This window comes from Fusarium subglutinans (assembly GCF_013396075.1).
Source record: "Fusarium subglutinans strain NRRL 66333 chromosome Unknown NRRL66333_c0000118, whole genome shotgun sequence".
Classification (NCBI taxonomy): domain Eukaryota; kingdom Fungi; phylum Ascomycota; class Sordariomycetes; order Hypocreales; family Nectriaceae; genus Fusarium; species Fusarium subglutinans.
Genome location: NW_023502181.1, coordinates 548 through 13,325, shown reverse-complemented (window position 1 = coordinate 13,325; position 12,778 = coordinate 548). Strand labels below are relative to the sequence as shown.

The 12,778-nt window shown below is 48.5% G+C and overlaps 4 protein-coding genes across 4 annotated transcripts; 3 read left to right on the top strand and 1 right to left on the bottom strand.

The window, feature by feature from the left end:
• Nucleotides 1–36: 36 nt before the first annotated feature.
• FSUBG_8541 (WD repeat-containing protein) lies at nucleotides 37–1,321 on the top strand (the record flags this gene model as incomplete). Its single annotated transcript, XM_036686959.1, has 2 exons — nucleotides 37–284; nucleotides 337–1,321. 2 exons carry the CDS (start codon nucleotides 37–39, stop codon nucleotides 1,319–1,321), a joined length of 1,233 nt encoding a protein of 410 aa, XP_036535925.1.
• Nucleotides 1,322–2,675: 1,354 nt separating this feature from the next.
• FSUBG_8540 (MSN5 (multicopy supressor)) lies at nucleotides 2,676–6,755 on the top strand (the record flags this gene model as incomplete). The annotated part of the gene is made up of 6 exons (XM_036686958.1): nucleotides 2,676–3,542; nucleotides 3,592–3,780; nucleotides 3,829–4,707; nucleotides 4,758–4,861; nucleotides 4,913–5,919; nucleotides 5,977–6,755. 6 exons carry the CDS (start codon nucleotides 2,676–2,678, stop codon nucleotides 6,753–6,755), a joined length of 3,825 nt encoding a protein of 1,274 aa, XP_036535924.1.
• Nucleotides 6,756–7,823: 1,068 nt separating this feature from the next.
• FSUBG_8539 (thiamine repressible regulatory thi1) lies at nucleotides 7,824–10,286 on the top strand (the record flags this gene model as incomplete). The annotated part of the gene is made up of 6 exons (XM_036686956.1): nucleotides 7,824–7,888; nucleotides 7,947–8,341; nucleotides 8,395–8,477; nucleotides 8,530–9,164; nucleotides 9,220–9,390; nucleotides 9,443–10,286. 6 exons carry the CDS (start codon nucleotides 7,824–7,826, stop codon nucleotides 10,284–10,286), a joined length of 2,193 nt encoding a protein of 730 aa, XP_036535923.1.
• Nucleotides 10,287–10,660: 374 nt separating this feature from the next.
• FSUBG_8538 (hydrolase (HAD superfamily)) lies at nucleotides 10,661–11,383 on the bottom strand (the record flags this gene model as incomplete). The annotated part of the gene is made up of 1 exon (XM_036686955.1): nucleotides 10,661–11,383. One exon carries the CDS (start codon nucleotides 11,381–11,383, stop codon nucleotides 10,661–10,663), a length of 723 nt encoding a protein of 240 aa, XP_036535922.1.
• Nucleotides 11,384–12,778: the final 1,395 nt, after the last annotated feature.

The window sequence follows — 12,778 nt, the reverse complement described above, 5'->3', positions numbered from 1 at the left end:
AAATCCTGCATATCATTTCAATATCCATTATTAGCCATGGATGGTTCCAAAACCGTTTCGTCAAAGGCTTCCTTAACCTTGGATCTGCCTCCTAGTTGTATCCAGTTCTGTAAACTGCATCCCAACTTGTTCGTGGTGGGAACTTACAACCTCGAAAGAAACGAGGATTTCCAAAAAGAGACTGACAACGACGATGACACTGATACTGATACTGCAACCGCAACTAAGACACCACAAAGCCGCAATGGGAGCTTGCTAGTCTTCAATGTCGTTGGTGACGACTTGTGAGTTCATTTCTTTCCGGGCCCCATCAGTTGCTGACGCGTTTGACCATAGTCATCTTGTTCAGACAGTTTCGCAGCCTTCAGCTATTCTAGACCTCCGGTTCCATCCCCAGAAAGGCAGAGAGTATATTATGGCTGTAGTGTCCAGCACTGGGACACTGGCTGTGTTCAAGCTTGACCCGAAGGCAAATCCCTCAGCTCCTTTACAGCATATATCAACAAGCAGATGTGACGATATTCCAGAAGATGTCTTGTTCCTGCAATGTAACTGGCATCCTGACATCCCAGATCTGATTGGTCTCACAACTTCGACAGGCTCTGCTCGAATATTACATTTGGACGACGAGTACCGCATCACTCAGAACTACACTGATCTCAGTATTGCCAATTCCCTCGAGGCCTGGTGCATTGCATTCTCACACGCAACACCAGATTCAACTAAGGATAAGGCCCAAGTCGCAGCTTATTGCGGTGGAGATGATTCCATGCTTCGCTACACGTCCTGCATTTGGGATTCAAGTGAGCCTGATTCCCCGTGCGAAGAACCATATTCGCCCGCAACTATCAAGCGGGCACATGATGCAGGGGTCACAGCAATTCTGCCACTTTTCCCACTCACAAGGAACTCAGGCAGAGTAGTTGTGACAGGCAGCTACGACGACCATCTACGTGTTTTCGTTATACACGATCTGCACGAATCATATGGCATGAAAAAGGTCGAACTAGTGCTTGAGCAAAACCTAGGAGGAGGTGTCTGGCGATTGGATCTGGTCAAAATACAAGATTCTAAAGAGTCTATAAAAGTGAGGATCCTCGCTTCATGCATGCATGCAGGCGCAAGACTTTTGGACCTGGAGGTCAAGAATGACAAAGACTGGTGTTGCGAGATTCTGGCGAAGTTTGAAGAACACAAGAGCATGAACTATGGAAGTGACTTTATTCGGGATGATGAGCCTTCTGGGGTTGTGCGGTGTGTGTCGACAAGCTTCTATGATAAGCTGCTCTGTCTCTGGCAGTATGCGCCAGCCAATGAATAGGCCTCAGAGCAAAAGTGCACGCACTTTCATACCACGAAATTATGTATAGCTCAATCTCATCACATTTGGGAGACACCAGCTTAGACCAGTCTACAAACGAAGCTCGCGGTTTTCTTTTGCTGAGTACCTAGGTGAGATTCTGTGACTCAAAAACATTCATCAGTACTCCGTACAGTCAATGAACTTCTGCCTGGGATAATCATGCTTCAACGACTCAAATCTCGGGTCGCGAAATGTACAGTACGATACGTATCATAAGTATCAAGATATCAACTAAAGCACATAGACGAAATTGGGTAGTGGCATGATGATCCTGAACCCCTCTATAGGAGTGACGTGAGCTAGAATCAAAGCCTATCGATCTCCTTTTCAGCCTTGCAGCTTGGTTAATGGCCGGGCCCCTGTCTGCCTGTCATACAGGAGGTTAATAAGCCACATAGAAACAAAGGACCCCAACAACGACTGGGGCCAGCTGTAGGTGTCGCCGTGGACATACACGCATGAGGAGCTGCACACGTTGGACGGTAAGAAATAAGTTGACAGTTGTTCACTGATGCTCTCTCTGTGATGCTTCGGGGGCGCCTGACTCCGAGACCGCACTGTACGGAGGAAACCATTTAGATTCTATGGCTGTATTTTCTTTTTCTGATTCAGCTGTTACTTTATTAGGGGCGATAGTTCTTTGTCAGTTCTAAATTCATGCATGAGGCGTGCAAGGTGCAAGGTGAATTGTTTCAAATGGGGCTGCCCCGCCACCAATGGCTGGCTGGCTGTACTAGGTAAGTTAGGTACCTGGTCTAGGCTCGCTCACTGATCATTCTCGGCTCTCTTCCATCAGCCTGAGAGCTCTGAATTTTAGCCCAACACTTACTTACCTTCCCTCTCACCACTTTCACCTTCACTTAGGTTGGCTTTCTTTCACTCTCACCATCTCCAAAGTAACTTGATGCTGTGACCAATCTTTTCTTCTCGGGTTATCTTCTGCTTCACCGCCTTTGTTGGAAAAAAATAATTTGCTTTGCTTATTTGCATCTTGCCATCTACACCCTGTCACTTCCGGCTCTTTGCTTGCTTGTTTGCTTGCTTCGCTATCTGCTTCATCTTGCTCCCGCCGTCGCAAACGAAATCCTCGAACCCGTGAACCACAAACAGCAGACAACGACGATCCGCCTTCTCCTGCCTTTCTCCATGGCTCTGGCCTAGATATTTCTCCGTGACCAGATCTCCCGTTACAAAGCTTGCGTAGAACAAGCGCTTTTGCTCCCGTGTTCTGCTCTGCTCTACTTTTCCGTGAACCCTACATTCGCCAGCCATCCATCGCTCGCGTATTGATCCGCCAGACGAAAACACCAACATGGCAGCCAACGGGAGCTCAATGCCCTCGGCTGGCGCCGGTGGTGAATCTCAAGTGCTCACCAAAATCCACCAGGCACTTGAGGTCGTCCATAGCCCGTACTCGTCCAACGATGCCCGTAGGCAAGCCCAGGATTTCCTCGAGGAGGTCAAGGAATTCGACGAAGCCCCCATGCAAGGCTATAACCTCGCCTCCGACAAGGTTCAATCCCCCGTTGTTCGACACTACGCCCTCTCTCTGCTAGAGCATGCGATCCGGTACCGATGGTCAGCGTACACCCTAGAACAGACGGACGCTCTGCGACAATGGGTATTAAGCCTTGGCCAAGCCATCGCGAAGGAGGATCCAGCCTATATCAGAAATAAGACCGCCCAACTCTGGGTTGAGGTCGCCAAGAGATGCTGGGGCGCTGAATGGATGGATATGGACTCTATGCTTTATCAACTCTGGGATATTGCCGACTCCCCAGTGCACAAGGAACTCGTAATGTTTGTCCTCGAGAATCTCTCCGATGAAGTCTTCACTGGGGACGACTCAGTTGTCGCCATGCGGGAAGGTGTGTTGAGTAAGGCTTGTGTTGAGATCTTTACTCCAACCGGGGTCTTAGTGGAGGCCTTCCCTAACCGTCAGCCTGGTCCTCCAGTGCGATATGGCGATGATGGTTGGCTAAGCCGTTTGTCCCAGTTCCTGGATTACTGTCTGAACCAGGCACCCAAGGACAACGAGGATGTCAAGATGTGCATCCACAAGGGCCTATCTGTGTTCTTATCACTCATGCCTTGGGCAATCCCGAAGGCCATTTCCTCGGCTCGCTGCGTTGAAGTTATGTGCGCTGGGCTAGCTTCGTCACAAGTCACCGTTCAAAAGGTAACTTATTTGAATAGTCCAAGAATGACTTGCGCTGACCAAAACACAGGCGGCATTAGAAGGTCTCCATGCTCTGTATTGCAGAACTAACTTCAATGACGACGAGTTTCGGGATCTAGTTGGTCCCATGTTCAGAATTGGGTCAATACAACTATGCAAGCAACTTTTTGAGTGGTCTGCAGTTGACCCTGAGGACGTTGACGAAGACAAATACCAGACGCTGAAGAAGCTATCTGAGGTACGTCGAGTGGCGCATAGTTTCAGGCCATACTAACTTGTTGTGTAGATGTTGTCTTGCCTCGGAGACTACTTTGACAGGAAGTTTGCAAAATTGCCTGCAGACACCGCCAAGGAAGACTTTCTGGCGCTCCTAGTACAAGTTGTGCAGCATCAGAGCCTGATGGTCTCTATTCCTGTACTTGTCACATGGACGCGGCTTCTCAGTAACCGCCTGATTGGCCCAACCGAGCTTGTTTCCGCCTTCATCCCACCCCTGCTGGAGACATGCAGTTCGAGATTGGTTCGATTCGAGAATCTTCCAGAGGATACTCAAGATGCAACATTGCTCTACCTCATGGAGGATACAGATACAGTCCCTGAACGACATGCTTTCTTGGGCAACTACCGCCGATATAGCTCTCAGATCATTGAGGCTGTTGTCCAGTTGAAGTTAGTTGATGCGATTCAGCACATTCTAGGCCGCACAGAAGATCTTTTACAGCATCTCTATGATGGCCAGCCCCCCTTGAACAAGCAAAACTATTTTAAGCACTCCATGCCAGTCCTGCGCGTCGATGCTCAATTCACAGTCATTGAGGCCACACTAAAGGGATACTCCAAATGGCGCAAGCATCGGCCCCAGGAGCATCAACAACAAGGGCCAGAAATTGAAGCTAATCTGGAGTCATGGTGCAACAAGCTGCTTGAAATGAGCTTTGACGACCCCATGATTCGAAAGCGAACCCTTCAGTTGCTTGTCTACTTCTCTACTAGTGCGCTTAATAAGAACGCTACATTCATGCTGAAGGTGTTGGAGCATATTTTAATGACCTGGCCAGCTCTCCAGCCCGAGTACCGTGCTTTCAACGACGCTATTAAGGACCTGCAGGGTGAAAGCATGATTGAGCTGCAGCGACTGGCATCAGAGATGCCAGATCATCTGCTGGTAAGCTGATTTGAACCTTGGCCTTGGGTCCCATTCTAATTCCCTCGCAGGGTGTGTATGACCAAATAGAGAGCAAAGTCAATGAAATGATGTCGTCTGGATCCTTAGATGAGAAGCGATCCATTGCCTACAAAAGCTTTCTATTCATCATTATGTCAGTATACGAGTGACGACACGCAGCAATAGCTCGCTAACCACTCGACAGACACCGAGCCACCAGTGTGGATGCTCAGGCAAAGATTCAGAAGCTACGTGAGTTCATCGATCCTGTAAAGGCCCAATGGCAGACCGATACCGTGCGCAACTCTCTGGAGTCGTACGCCAGCTTCTGTGAGTTATTGGGACTCGATAAGGCCCAAAACTACATGGCCAGCCGCCGAGCACATGAGATCGCGGATTGGGGCTCGCAAGAACTCGATGCTGAAGGACTTGCTCTTCAGAACGAACTCGAGGAACGACTTAAGCTCCTTCCGCTTCGTTCGACGAAGAGCTTCCTAGCCTTCTCAGTTGAGAGGCTTGATAAGTCGTCAGATGCTTTCAAGGCCTCGTACGCTCTCTGGCAAGATGGATTCCCAGAAATATTGGCCGATCTGCTCAAGTTCCTAACTTACGCGCATGCGTCACATAAACCTGACAATTGGGTCGGACTACCAGGTGAAGCAGTGTCGACTGTTCACCGAATTTTAAGCGATCGGTTTTGGCAAGCCGGAATTTCTGAAGGCAGCAAAGACGATTTCTATGCTCGCGTCATGGACAAGAAGAACACGATAGAAGGTCTCGCCTCAACTATCCGAGGATCCGTTCGATTTGTTCGCGAAACAGCCTATGCTATCATCTATTGCATGAGTCGCTTGGAACGGCAGTTTTACGGATTCGAGGGACTCTCTGCGCCTCTCTCCAAGGCCCTATTCTCAGACTCGGTTTGGTTGTCTACACACCAGCAGAGTAACTTGCTGAACCTAGTCAGGTATCTCGTTGACGATTGTCCTGTTGACTGCCGAGAGTATTTTCTTCCGCAGCTACTGGCTGCATGCTTTCAACAGATGGATGCCAAGATCAATGGGGAATGGGAAAAGATGCAGCGGCAGCAGGAGGTGGCTGCAGATGGCGAAGATGGTCTCAAGGAAGAGATGAAAGCGGAGAGTATTCTTCGGCAAGTAACCTACACGGCGGTATTGATGGTGGCCGACTTTCTCGATCCCACCAAACCTAGTGAGTTCCAGGAGGTTCCGGGTTTGTCAAGAGCAAATGAACTAACAGTCTACTTAGATGGGCCGATTCAGAATGGAGACAGCAATTCGGGAGTTGACCAAGACAAGGATTACCCTAGTCTTAGGAGGTTCTGTCTCACTCATCAGGAGGTTGTAGAGCCTTTGCTTGTCTTCTGCACCCACGGCATACGCGTACGGGACAGCAGGTGCTGCACCATGATTCTGCGATTGTTCATATCGTTGGTTCCCGAATTTCATCTTGTGGATGGCCAGTTGCCCAAGTCTGTGCTACAAAGCCCAATGGAAGCACATCTTGCGACAGACAGGTTTCCTATCCCGCCGGGAATCTCTTCGGCTATTCGGGAATATATCTCGCTCGATGTGCTGAAAGCTTGCATCACATCGTTTCATGAGCCTTACTTTGTGGAACTGCAGAAGGACTTGGCCGCGCTGATTGCAACAATTGTTGTCTACTATAGCCCCATCACATCGTCACCTAGGGACGTACTTCTCTCTCTACCCAATGTGAACATCACGGATCTAGACCGGCTGTCGACGTACATGGCTAAGCCCGGTGCGCATACTCGGCAACAGCGAGCTTTGGTTTTGGATCTGCTCAAGGATCTCAAGGGTGTGAGCGTGTCCGAGATGGGTAAACTCCCCAAGAGCAGTGGATTTGGTGGTTCCAATCGCAAGAGAACGAACCGAAGCAAGATGGCGCAGCAATTCATGAGCGACCAGCAGTCGGGACAGGATTCGACGCGATCAGGTATGAATGTGGCTCGTCGGGCCACACCAGATGCACTGGAGGGCGTCTCGAATCTATTTGAGGGTTAGGGATTCCATGAGGAAAAGACCATTACCTCAGAGGCAGCAATACCTTTAGAAATCACCCTTACAACATGAGAGCGGACAGTACCAGAGTTAGACCCGCTAGCGGAAAAGGAAAAAGGATGGAAGTTGCAAGTCCAGGCTAAGCAAGGGCCCTCATCGTCGAGCTTCTGGGCGGTATAATAGAGATGGGCGGTTAAGGGGGGACAATAGACAGGACCGGACTGAGGAATCTGGAATGAATCATCAGGAGTATTAGAGCGAGCATGGGTCAGGCTAGGATGAGAATTGACATGTTTTACTTCAAGTTATTTGACTTGCATATTGAGGTTGACGCATAATCACGCCATGTTGCATTGGCTCCGTCTGCAGCTTAACTATGAGGCCGGCTGCATATAATGCGCAATGACATTGCATGTACAGCCACAATCAGCAATAATCAGTCCATTGCGAAACATTTCTTATAGCTCAGATATGAATCCGGAAACCGGTGAGTACATACTATAGAGAGCTCGGTAGTGCCAGGGCCGGCCCGGGACTTGAAAGCCAGCCCGGCACATATTTGCCCCTTTTGAATAAGTGGCCGACTGTTGTATGACGTCGGCTGTTTTCTGGAGAGATAAACTTATGGGGGGTTCACCGGGGAAAGCATCCGATAAAGCTGCAAGGTCAATCACGCGTTAAATTGGAGAAGAGGGTGGCATCCTTGCGAAAGAGGCTTGTGGGTTTATAACCAGCGGTGGAAGTGTCTTAGTTGGGGGGGACGCACAAGATCCGGAGATTAATGAGCTGACTTTGAAGTGGCAAAACGAGGAGGAAATTTGGTGGGCGTTTCGACCGACTTTCACGTGCCTTGCCTCTCATTAAATGAAGATATTACTGTTCTGAGGCCGTCCGTCGCCGGTTGATTCTCCGGGACCGGGCCGTAGCTTAAGCCGGCGCATTCTTGGACATCAAGTTCCGGCATAAAATCAGGAACACCCCACGATGTCCCTAGAGAGTTTTGAGACTGAATTGATGCTCATTTTCCCCCCATTCATCTCCGCCGTAATTGTTACCAGTGATTGAGTGAGTATGGATACAATAGAGTACCGACCAACATCCCCTATCCGGAAAACACATAGGAGAACGACAAGAGCGTGAGTGTTTCTTTATGTTCTCTCAAGCCGAAGATGTGAACTGATTGGTTCTACGCAGATGCGATGATTGTCGCCGGCTCAAGGAGAAATGTATCGGCTCCATGCCCTGCGACAGATGCAAATACTTTGGCAGGCCTTGTCAGTTCAGTGATAGGTTCAGAAGAAGCCGAGTTTCTCGTACAGCAGCACAAACATTCAAAGCATCTACGGTGGAGGTAGCGTCTGGGGATGTCTCTGTGTACTTTGAGGCGGAACGTATTCAGGCGCTAGAGCATATCGTGAGACATTACACAGGGCTTGAAGAGTTCAGCAGGGAGAAGCTTGAGAACATCATCGCAGATCTTTTGCCTCTACGTAATCAAGAGGAGGACTTCGTAGATGTGATTGGGGCTGAGAACGATGATGTGAGTTGTGATGGGAGGGATTGTGCGAGTGTGGGTACAGTATCAACCGGTAGGGACTGTTCTTCTCCCAGCCGTGTATAGCTAGAGCTAACTTGGTATCAGCAAACGCAGAGTTCTCTCATCATGAGTTCTCTCGTCGTGTGCAGAAGAAGGTCAAAGATGAGCTGACCAACTTTGAGTTTGAGGTAGGATATCCCACCCCATAGATCAACCAGTCTATAACAACAACACGTTCAGGACTCGGGAACAGACACAGCAGTCAGTGACAAAGCAAATACTTCTCGGCTTCTATCCAGAGACGCAGCAGTGCTTGAAGCTGTGTCTTTATTCCCACCAGCTCCCTCTGCGCTGACCCTCTTGCGAGTGTTCTTTGAGATTGCCCAAACAAACTATTTCTATACCGACGAGGAGACACTTCGACAGCGCCTCGATCAGTTTTACTCTTGTCCTAAGCGTGTGGGAAGCGAGGATGCCCCTTGGGTCTCTGTCGCATTGATGGTCTTTGCCCTCGGAACACAATTCTCGCATCTTTGTCAGTCTTCGGTCAGGGGCTCAAATCGAGAGCTTATGAGAGATACCCACGATATCTGTCAGACCATGGATGATACTATTGCATCGACATTTTACCGAAAGGCCACAAACCTAATCCCTGATATTCTAAGTATGGGCTGCATCGAAAGCGTGCAGGCCTTCCTCCTTTTCGGCATACATGTCCTTCCTATCGATCCAGCTGGCTTGTCTTGTACCTATTTCGGAATTGCTATCAAGGTGGCAACCCAGTTCAATCTTCATCAGAAGACTCTCCGAGACCTATCTCCTCGAGAAGCAGAGCAGCGGAAAAGAGTTTGGTGGACTGCTTATGCTCTTGAGCGGTATGTTCAGACCCAGCGAAACCTTGTTACAAGATCTAACATAAACATAAAACAGCCGAATTTGCATCTTGCACGGACGGCCTGTTTCTATCTCGAGACTAGATATTGATGCTAATTTGCCAATTGATTTGGAAGAACTGCAACCCAAGGAAAGAATCAACACTTTTCAAAACAACATGGCCATGCTCAAACTGACTATCTTCATGGAGGATGCTAGAGATGGAATGTAAGCAATGCTAACTAATCCCATTTGAAATTGAATGACTAACAAGCCATAGTCTGGCTTTGAAGAACAAAGATAAAGTGCAGAAGGTCAAAGCATTTCAAAACATGGTCCAACTCAAGGAGAGGCTTCGCAATTACTGGCAAAGTCTCTCCGAGGACACCTTTTGTCGAGACCTGACGCCTGGCAAGCCACTATTCCGATCCAACATACACCTCTTCTTGACATATAATTTGGTTCATATCCTGATTGGTCGATCTTTTATCCTGGACGAGCTTAATATCAACACTAAGGACACCCCGAGTGCAGAGTGGACGACACTCAGAAGCGAACTAGTCAACGACTGTATCAACAGTGCCGTCACCACTATTCACCTCTGTCAAACTCTACACGATGAGAGCAGTCTTTCAAAATCTTCTTACACGGAGTTCAGCTCCTGCTGCGCGGCTGTTCTCGCTCTGGTAGCAAAATGTGTCTCTGACAAGAGCAGCAGTTGCAAGGATGCCTGCAAGAAAGGGATGGAATTACTGCGAGAAATATCAACCGGTGTCTTTTCGACAAGTGGTGAGAAACGCACAGTAGAAGGGCTCGAGATTGCTTTCGACAGACTGAACCACGCAAAGAGACGAGACAGCAATGGGAGGCTCGACGAAGACGGGTATCTCCACTTTCGAAATTGGGTTGCCATGCAGCAGATTGTTCCTGGGGAATCGCTTCAGCTGCCTCGACAGGAGAACTCTATGCTGGAAGTTTTCGGAGGGCGTTGGCTTACGTATCAGTGCTCTGGCATGGCCGGAGGTTACAAGACTGGCTGCTCTCTGCCTGCGCGTACGGAAGTGATTTCTTTGCCAGATTTGGGAGATTGGTTTGATCATGGGTTCGAGCAGGCAGTGGCTTAATAGTATACCTTACGATTTACGATATTGAATTTTATTCTAACTATGTACACTACAACTTTACCACATTACATCCTTCAAAGTCCTTTCACGACAGCAAGGTCATTGCCAGGTATAGATGAGTATTTTGATTTGATTTGACTTAGCTATCGCTAACTGTCTTGGCTTCTGGCTGGACATCCGAGTCTGACTCAATATACCAGTCTGCAAGGACTCCCTTAGAGTCACATCGATAAGACTCAATGACTTTTGCTAAATAATTACTTGAATATTTCTGAGCTCAAAGGTGCACAGATCAAGTACAAGAAGAAGTTAAGAGTTGGATCATTTTTCACGAATGATCTGTACTACATGATTTATACCAAGTTTAGACTCATTTACCAGCTAGCAAGTTCCTTCTCCAACGCATCAGCCATATCTCCAAGTGTGGCAAACTTCCAATTATATACAGGATCCTTTGTGATGCCCATACTAGCTCCAGGTCTCTCAATCCAGCTTGATTTGATGCCCATCTGCTTCGCGGGCTGATGATCATGAAACTGGCTCTGCGCAGTCTGCAGCACTTTTTCCTTGGGGATACCAAACTTGGCCTCGACTTCCCGCAACATATACTTGAAGTTGTTGAGGTTAGGTTTGTAACTTCCAACGTCTTGTGCAGTGATGATCAGGTCGAAGGGAATGCCCTGGAGAGGACCTGCATTGCTGCCGGAGAAGGATTCGCGATCGACATTAGACAGAACAACGAGCTTGTAATGTTTGCCGAGACGACGGAGAGCACCAACAGTATCAGGGAATGCCGGCCATGAACCAATTGAGTCGCCAAAGGCCTTGCTTTGTTCAGATGTGGGCTTAGAGAAGCCGAGACGCTCTGCAACATGAGGATGGACTGTAGTCAGAAGCTCGGAATACTTCATGTCAGGAGTCTTTTCCTGTTGCGCAACCTCAGCCTCATGGTAGATCTTCAAGAGCTGTTCTCGGGAGATTTCGGCATTGTTGGACTGGAGAAGGGGCTTGAGGCCATTCAGAACGCCAGTCTCCCAGTCAATGAGAGTGCCGTAGACGTCGAAGGAGAGGAGGCCAAAGTCAGAGATCTTGCTCATTTTGAAGGTGAAGGTGAAGAGGGTTTCTTGATGACGATGACTGAATGATGCTTGTCTATCGTGTCCAAATGGGAGTATTTTACTGGTTATTTATAGATACCTAGAGCACGCCCTGTCGTTGACTTGGACATTGATGAGATAATACACTCGTTTGCCGGTGCCGGTCTAGGGTGACCGAATTGGGATGCCGGTCGGCACACCGAAAGTGGAGAAGGATGTGCCGGTGAAGCCCGGATCGCTCGACGGGAATATCCATTTATTCCGGTATTGTCTTGTACAGAAACCCTTTAAAGTTGATCTTTGTAGATTGAAGCTCTTAGGAGTAGCCCGCGGCACAATACACTGATTAGGAATGGCCTATCATTATATTCTATGACTAAAAGAACAGTGGCACTTCTTTGAGCATCACAGGCTTCTGCCTCCCAAGAAGTACGAGGGACATGGTTTATGAGGCCTTCAGCGATGGGACAATTCAGAGCTCGCGCAAATGTGAAGCCCGAAGCGCGAAAAACGAGATTGTTCCAAAAGAGATAGGAGGCGTATTTTGCGAAGCTCTGACAAGAAGCTGTTGGTGGAAAACCCAGGCTTCAATAATCTGTGATTAGGGCTGAAACGGCAGAAAATCCAGCGATCCGGAATGCGCATTGAGGCCATCCAAAAGAAATGAGCATCGCCCAGATGCAGACGCCCGTTTATGTCTAAGACCGAGGCACGAAGCCTCATTCTTACCGCGTGGCCCACCCATTGCAAATGCGAAGGAATGGAGGCTGAATGTGTTGGTTTGAGGTTGATGCCGCCTTACAAGGGAGACCTTGGTAACAGAGATACCTCGGCTTCTTGCTGCAGAAAACATGTTTTGAGGTGGCCCATCAACTCAACCAAGTCTAATAACAGCTCTGCTATGTCTCAGCTTGAGAAGATGGATCACCAAGGGCTGGATATGTGAAACCTTTAACGGCGATGAGGCGTTGATGGCCGAGACATCCCACATGGGCTAACGTTAGCCGCTATTACCAGAAGCGGCAATGAACCCATCGTTTGATTTGTGGCACTCGAAGCATTGTTATGTTGGAGCCTCCAAGAGCCAGAGATATCTGTGTGCCAGCCTTACCAATCGTGAATGATATTATTTGCTTTTGCGTGGCGTTCTGTTCACAAGGGAGATCGATCACTATCTAACCGATGCCATAGATAACCAGGATGCTCCTTGATATTAATGACACTGAAACGCTTATATACATATATGTCACAGTTGTATATAGGGGCCCTAGAGATCATCAAGATTCAAGCGAGGATATCCCACATTGACTGACATTGACAAAACCCCCAAGATCATCAGGATCATCCGATGCGACTGTGCCTCCCGCTTAAAACAATGACAGGATTGACAGCACG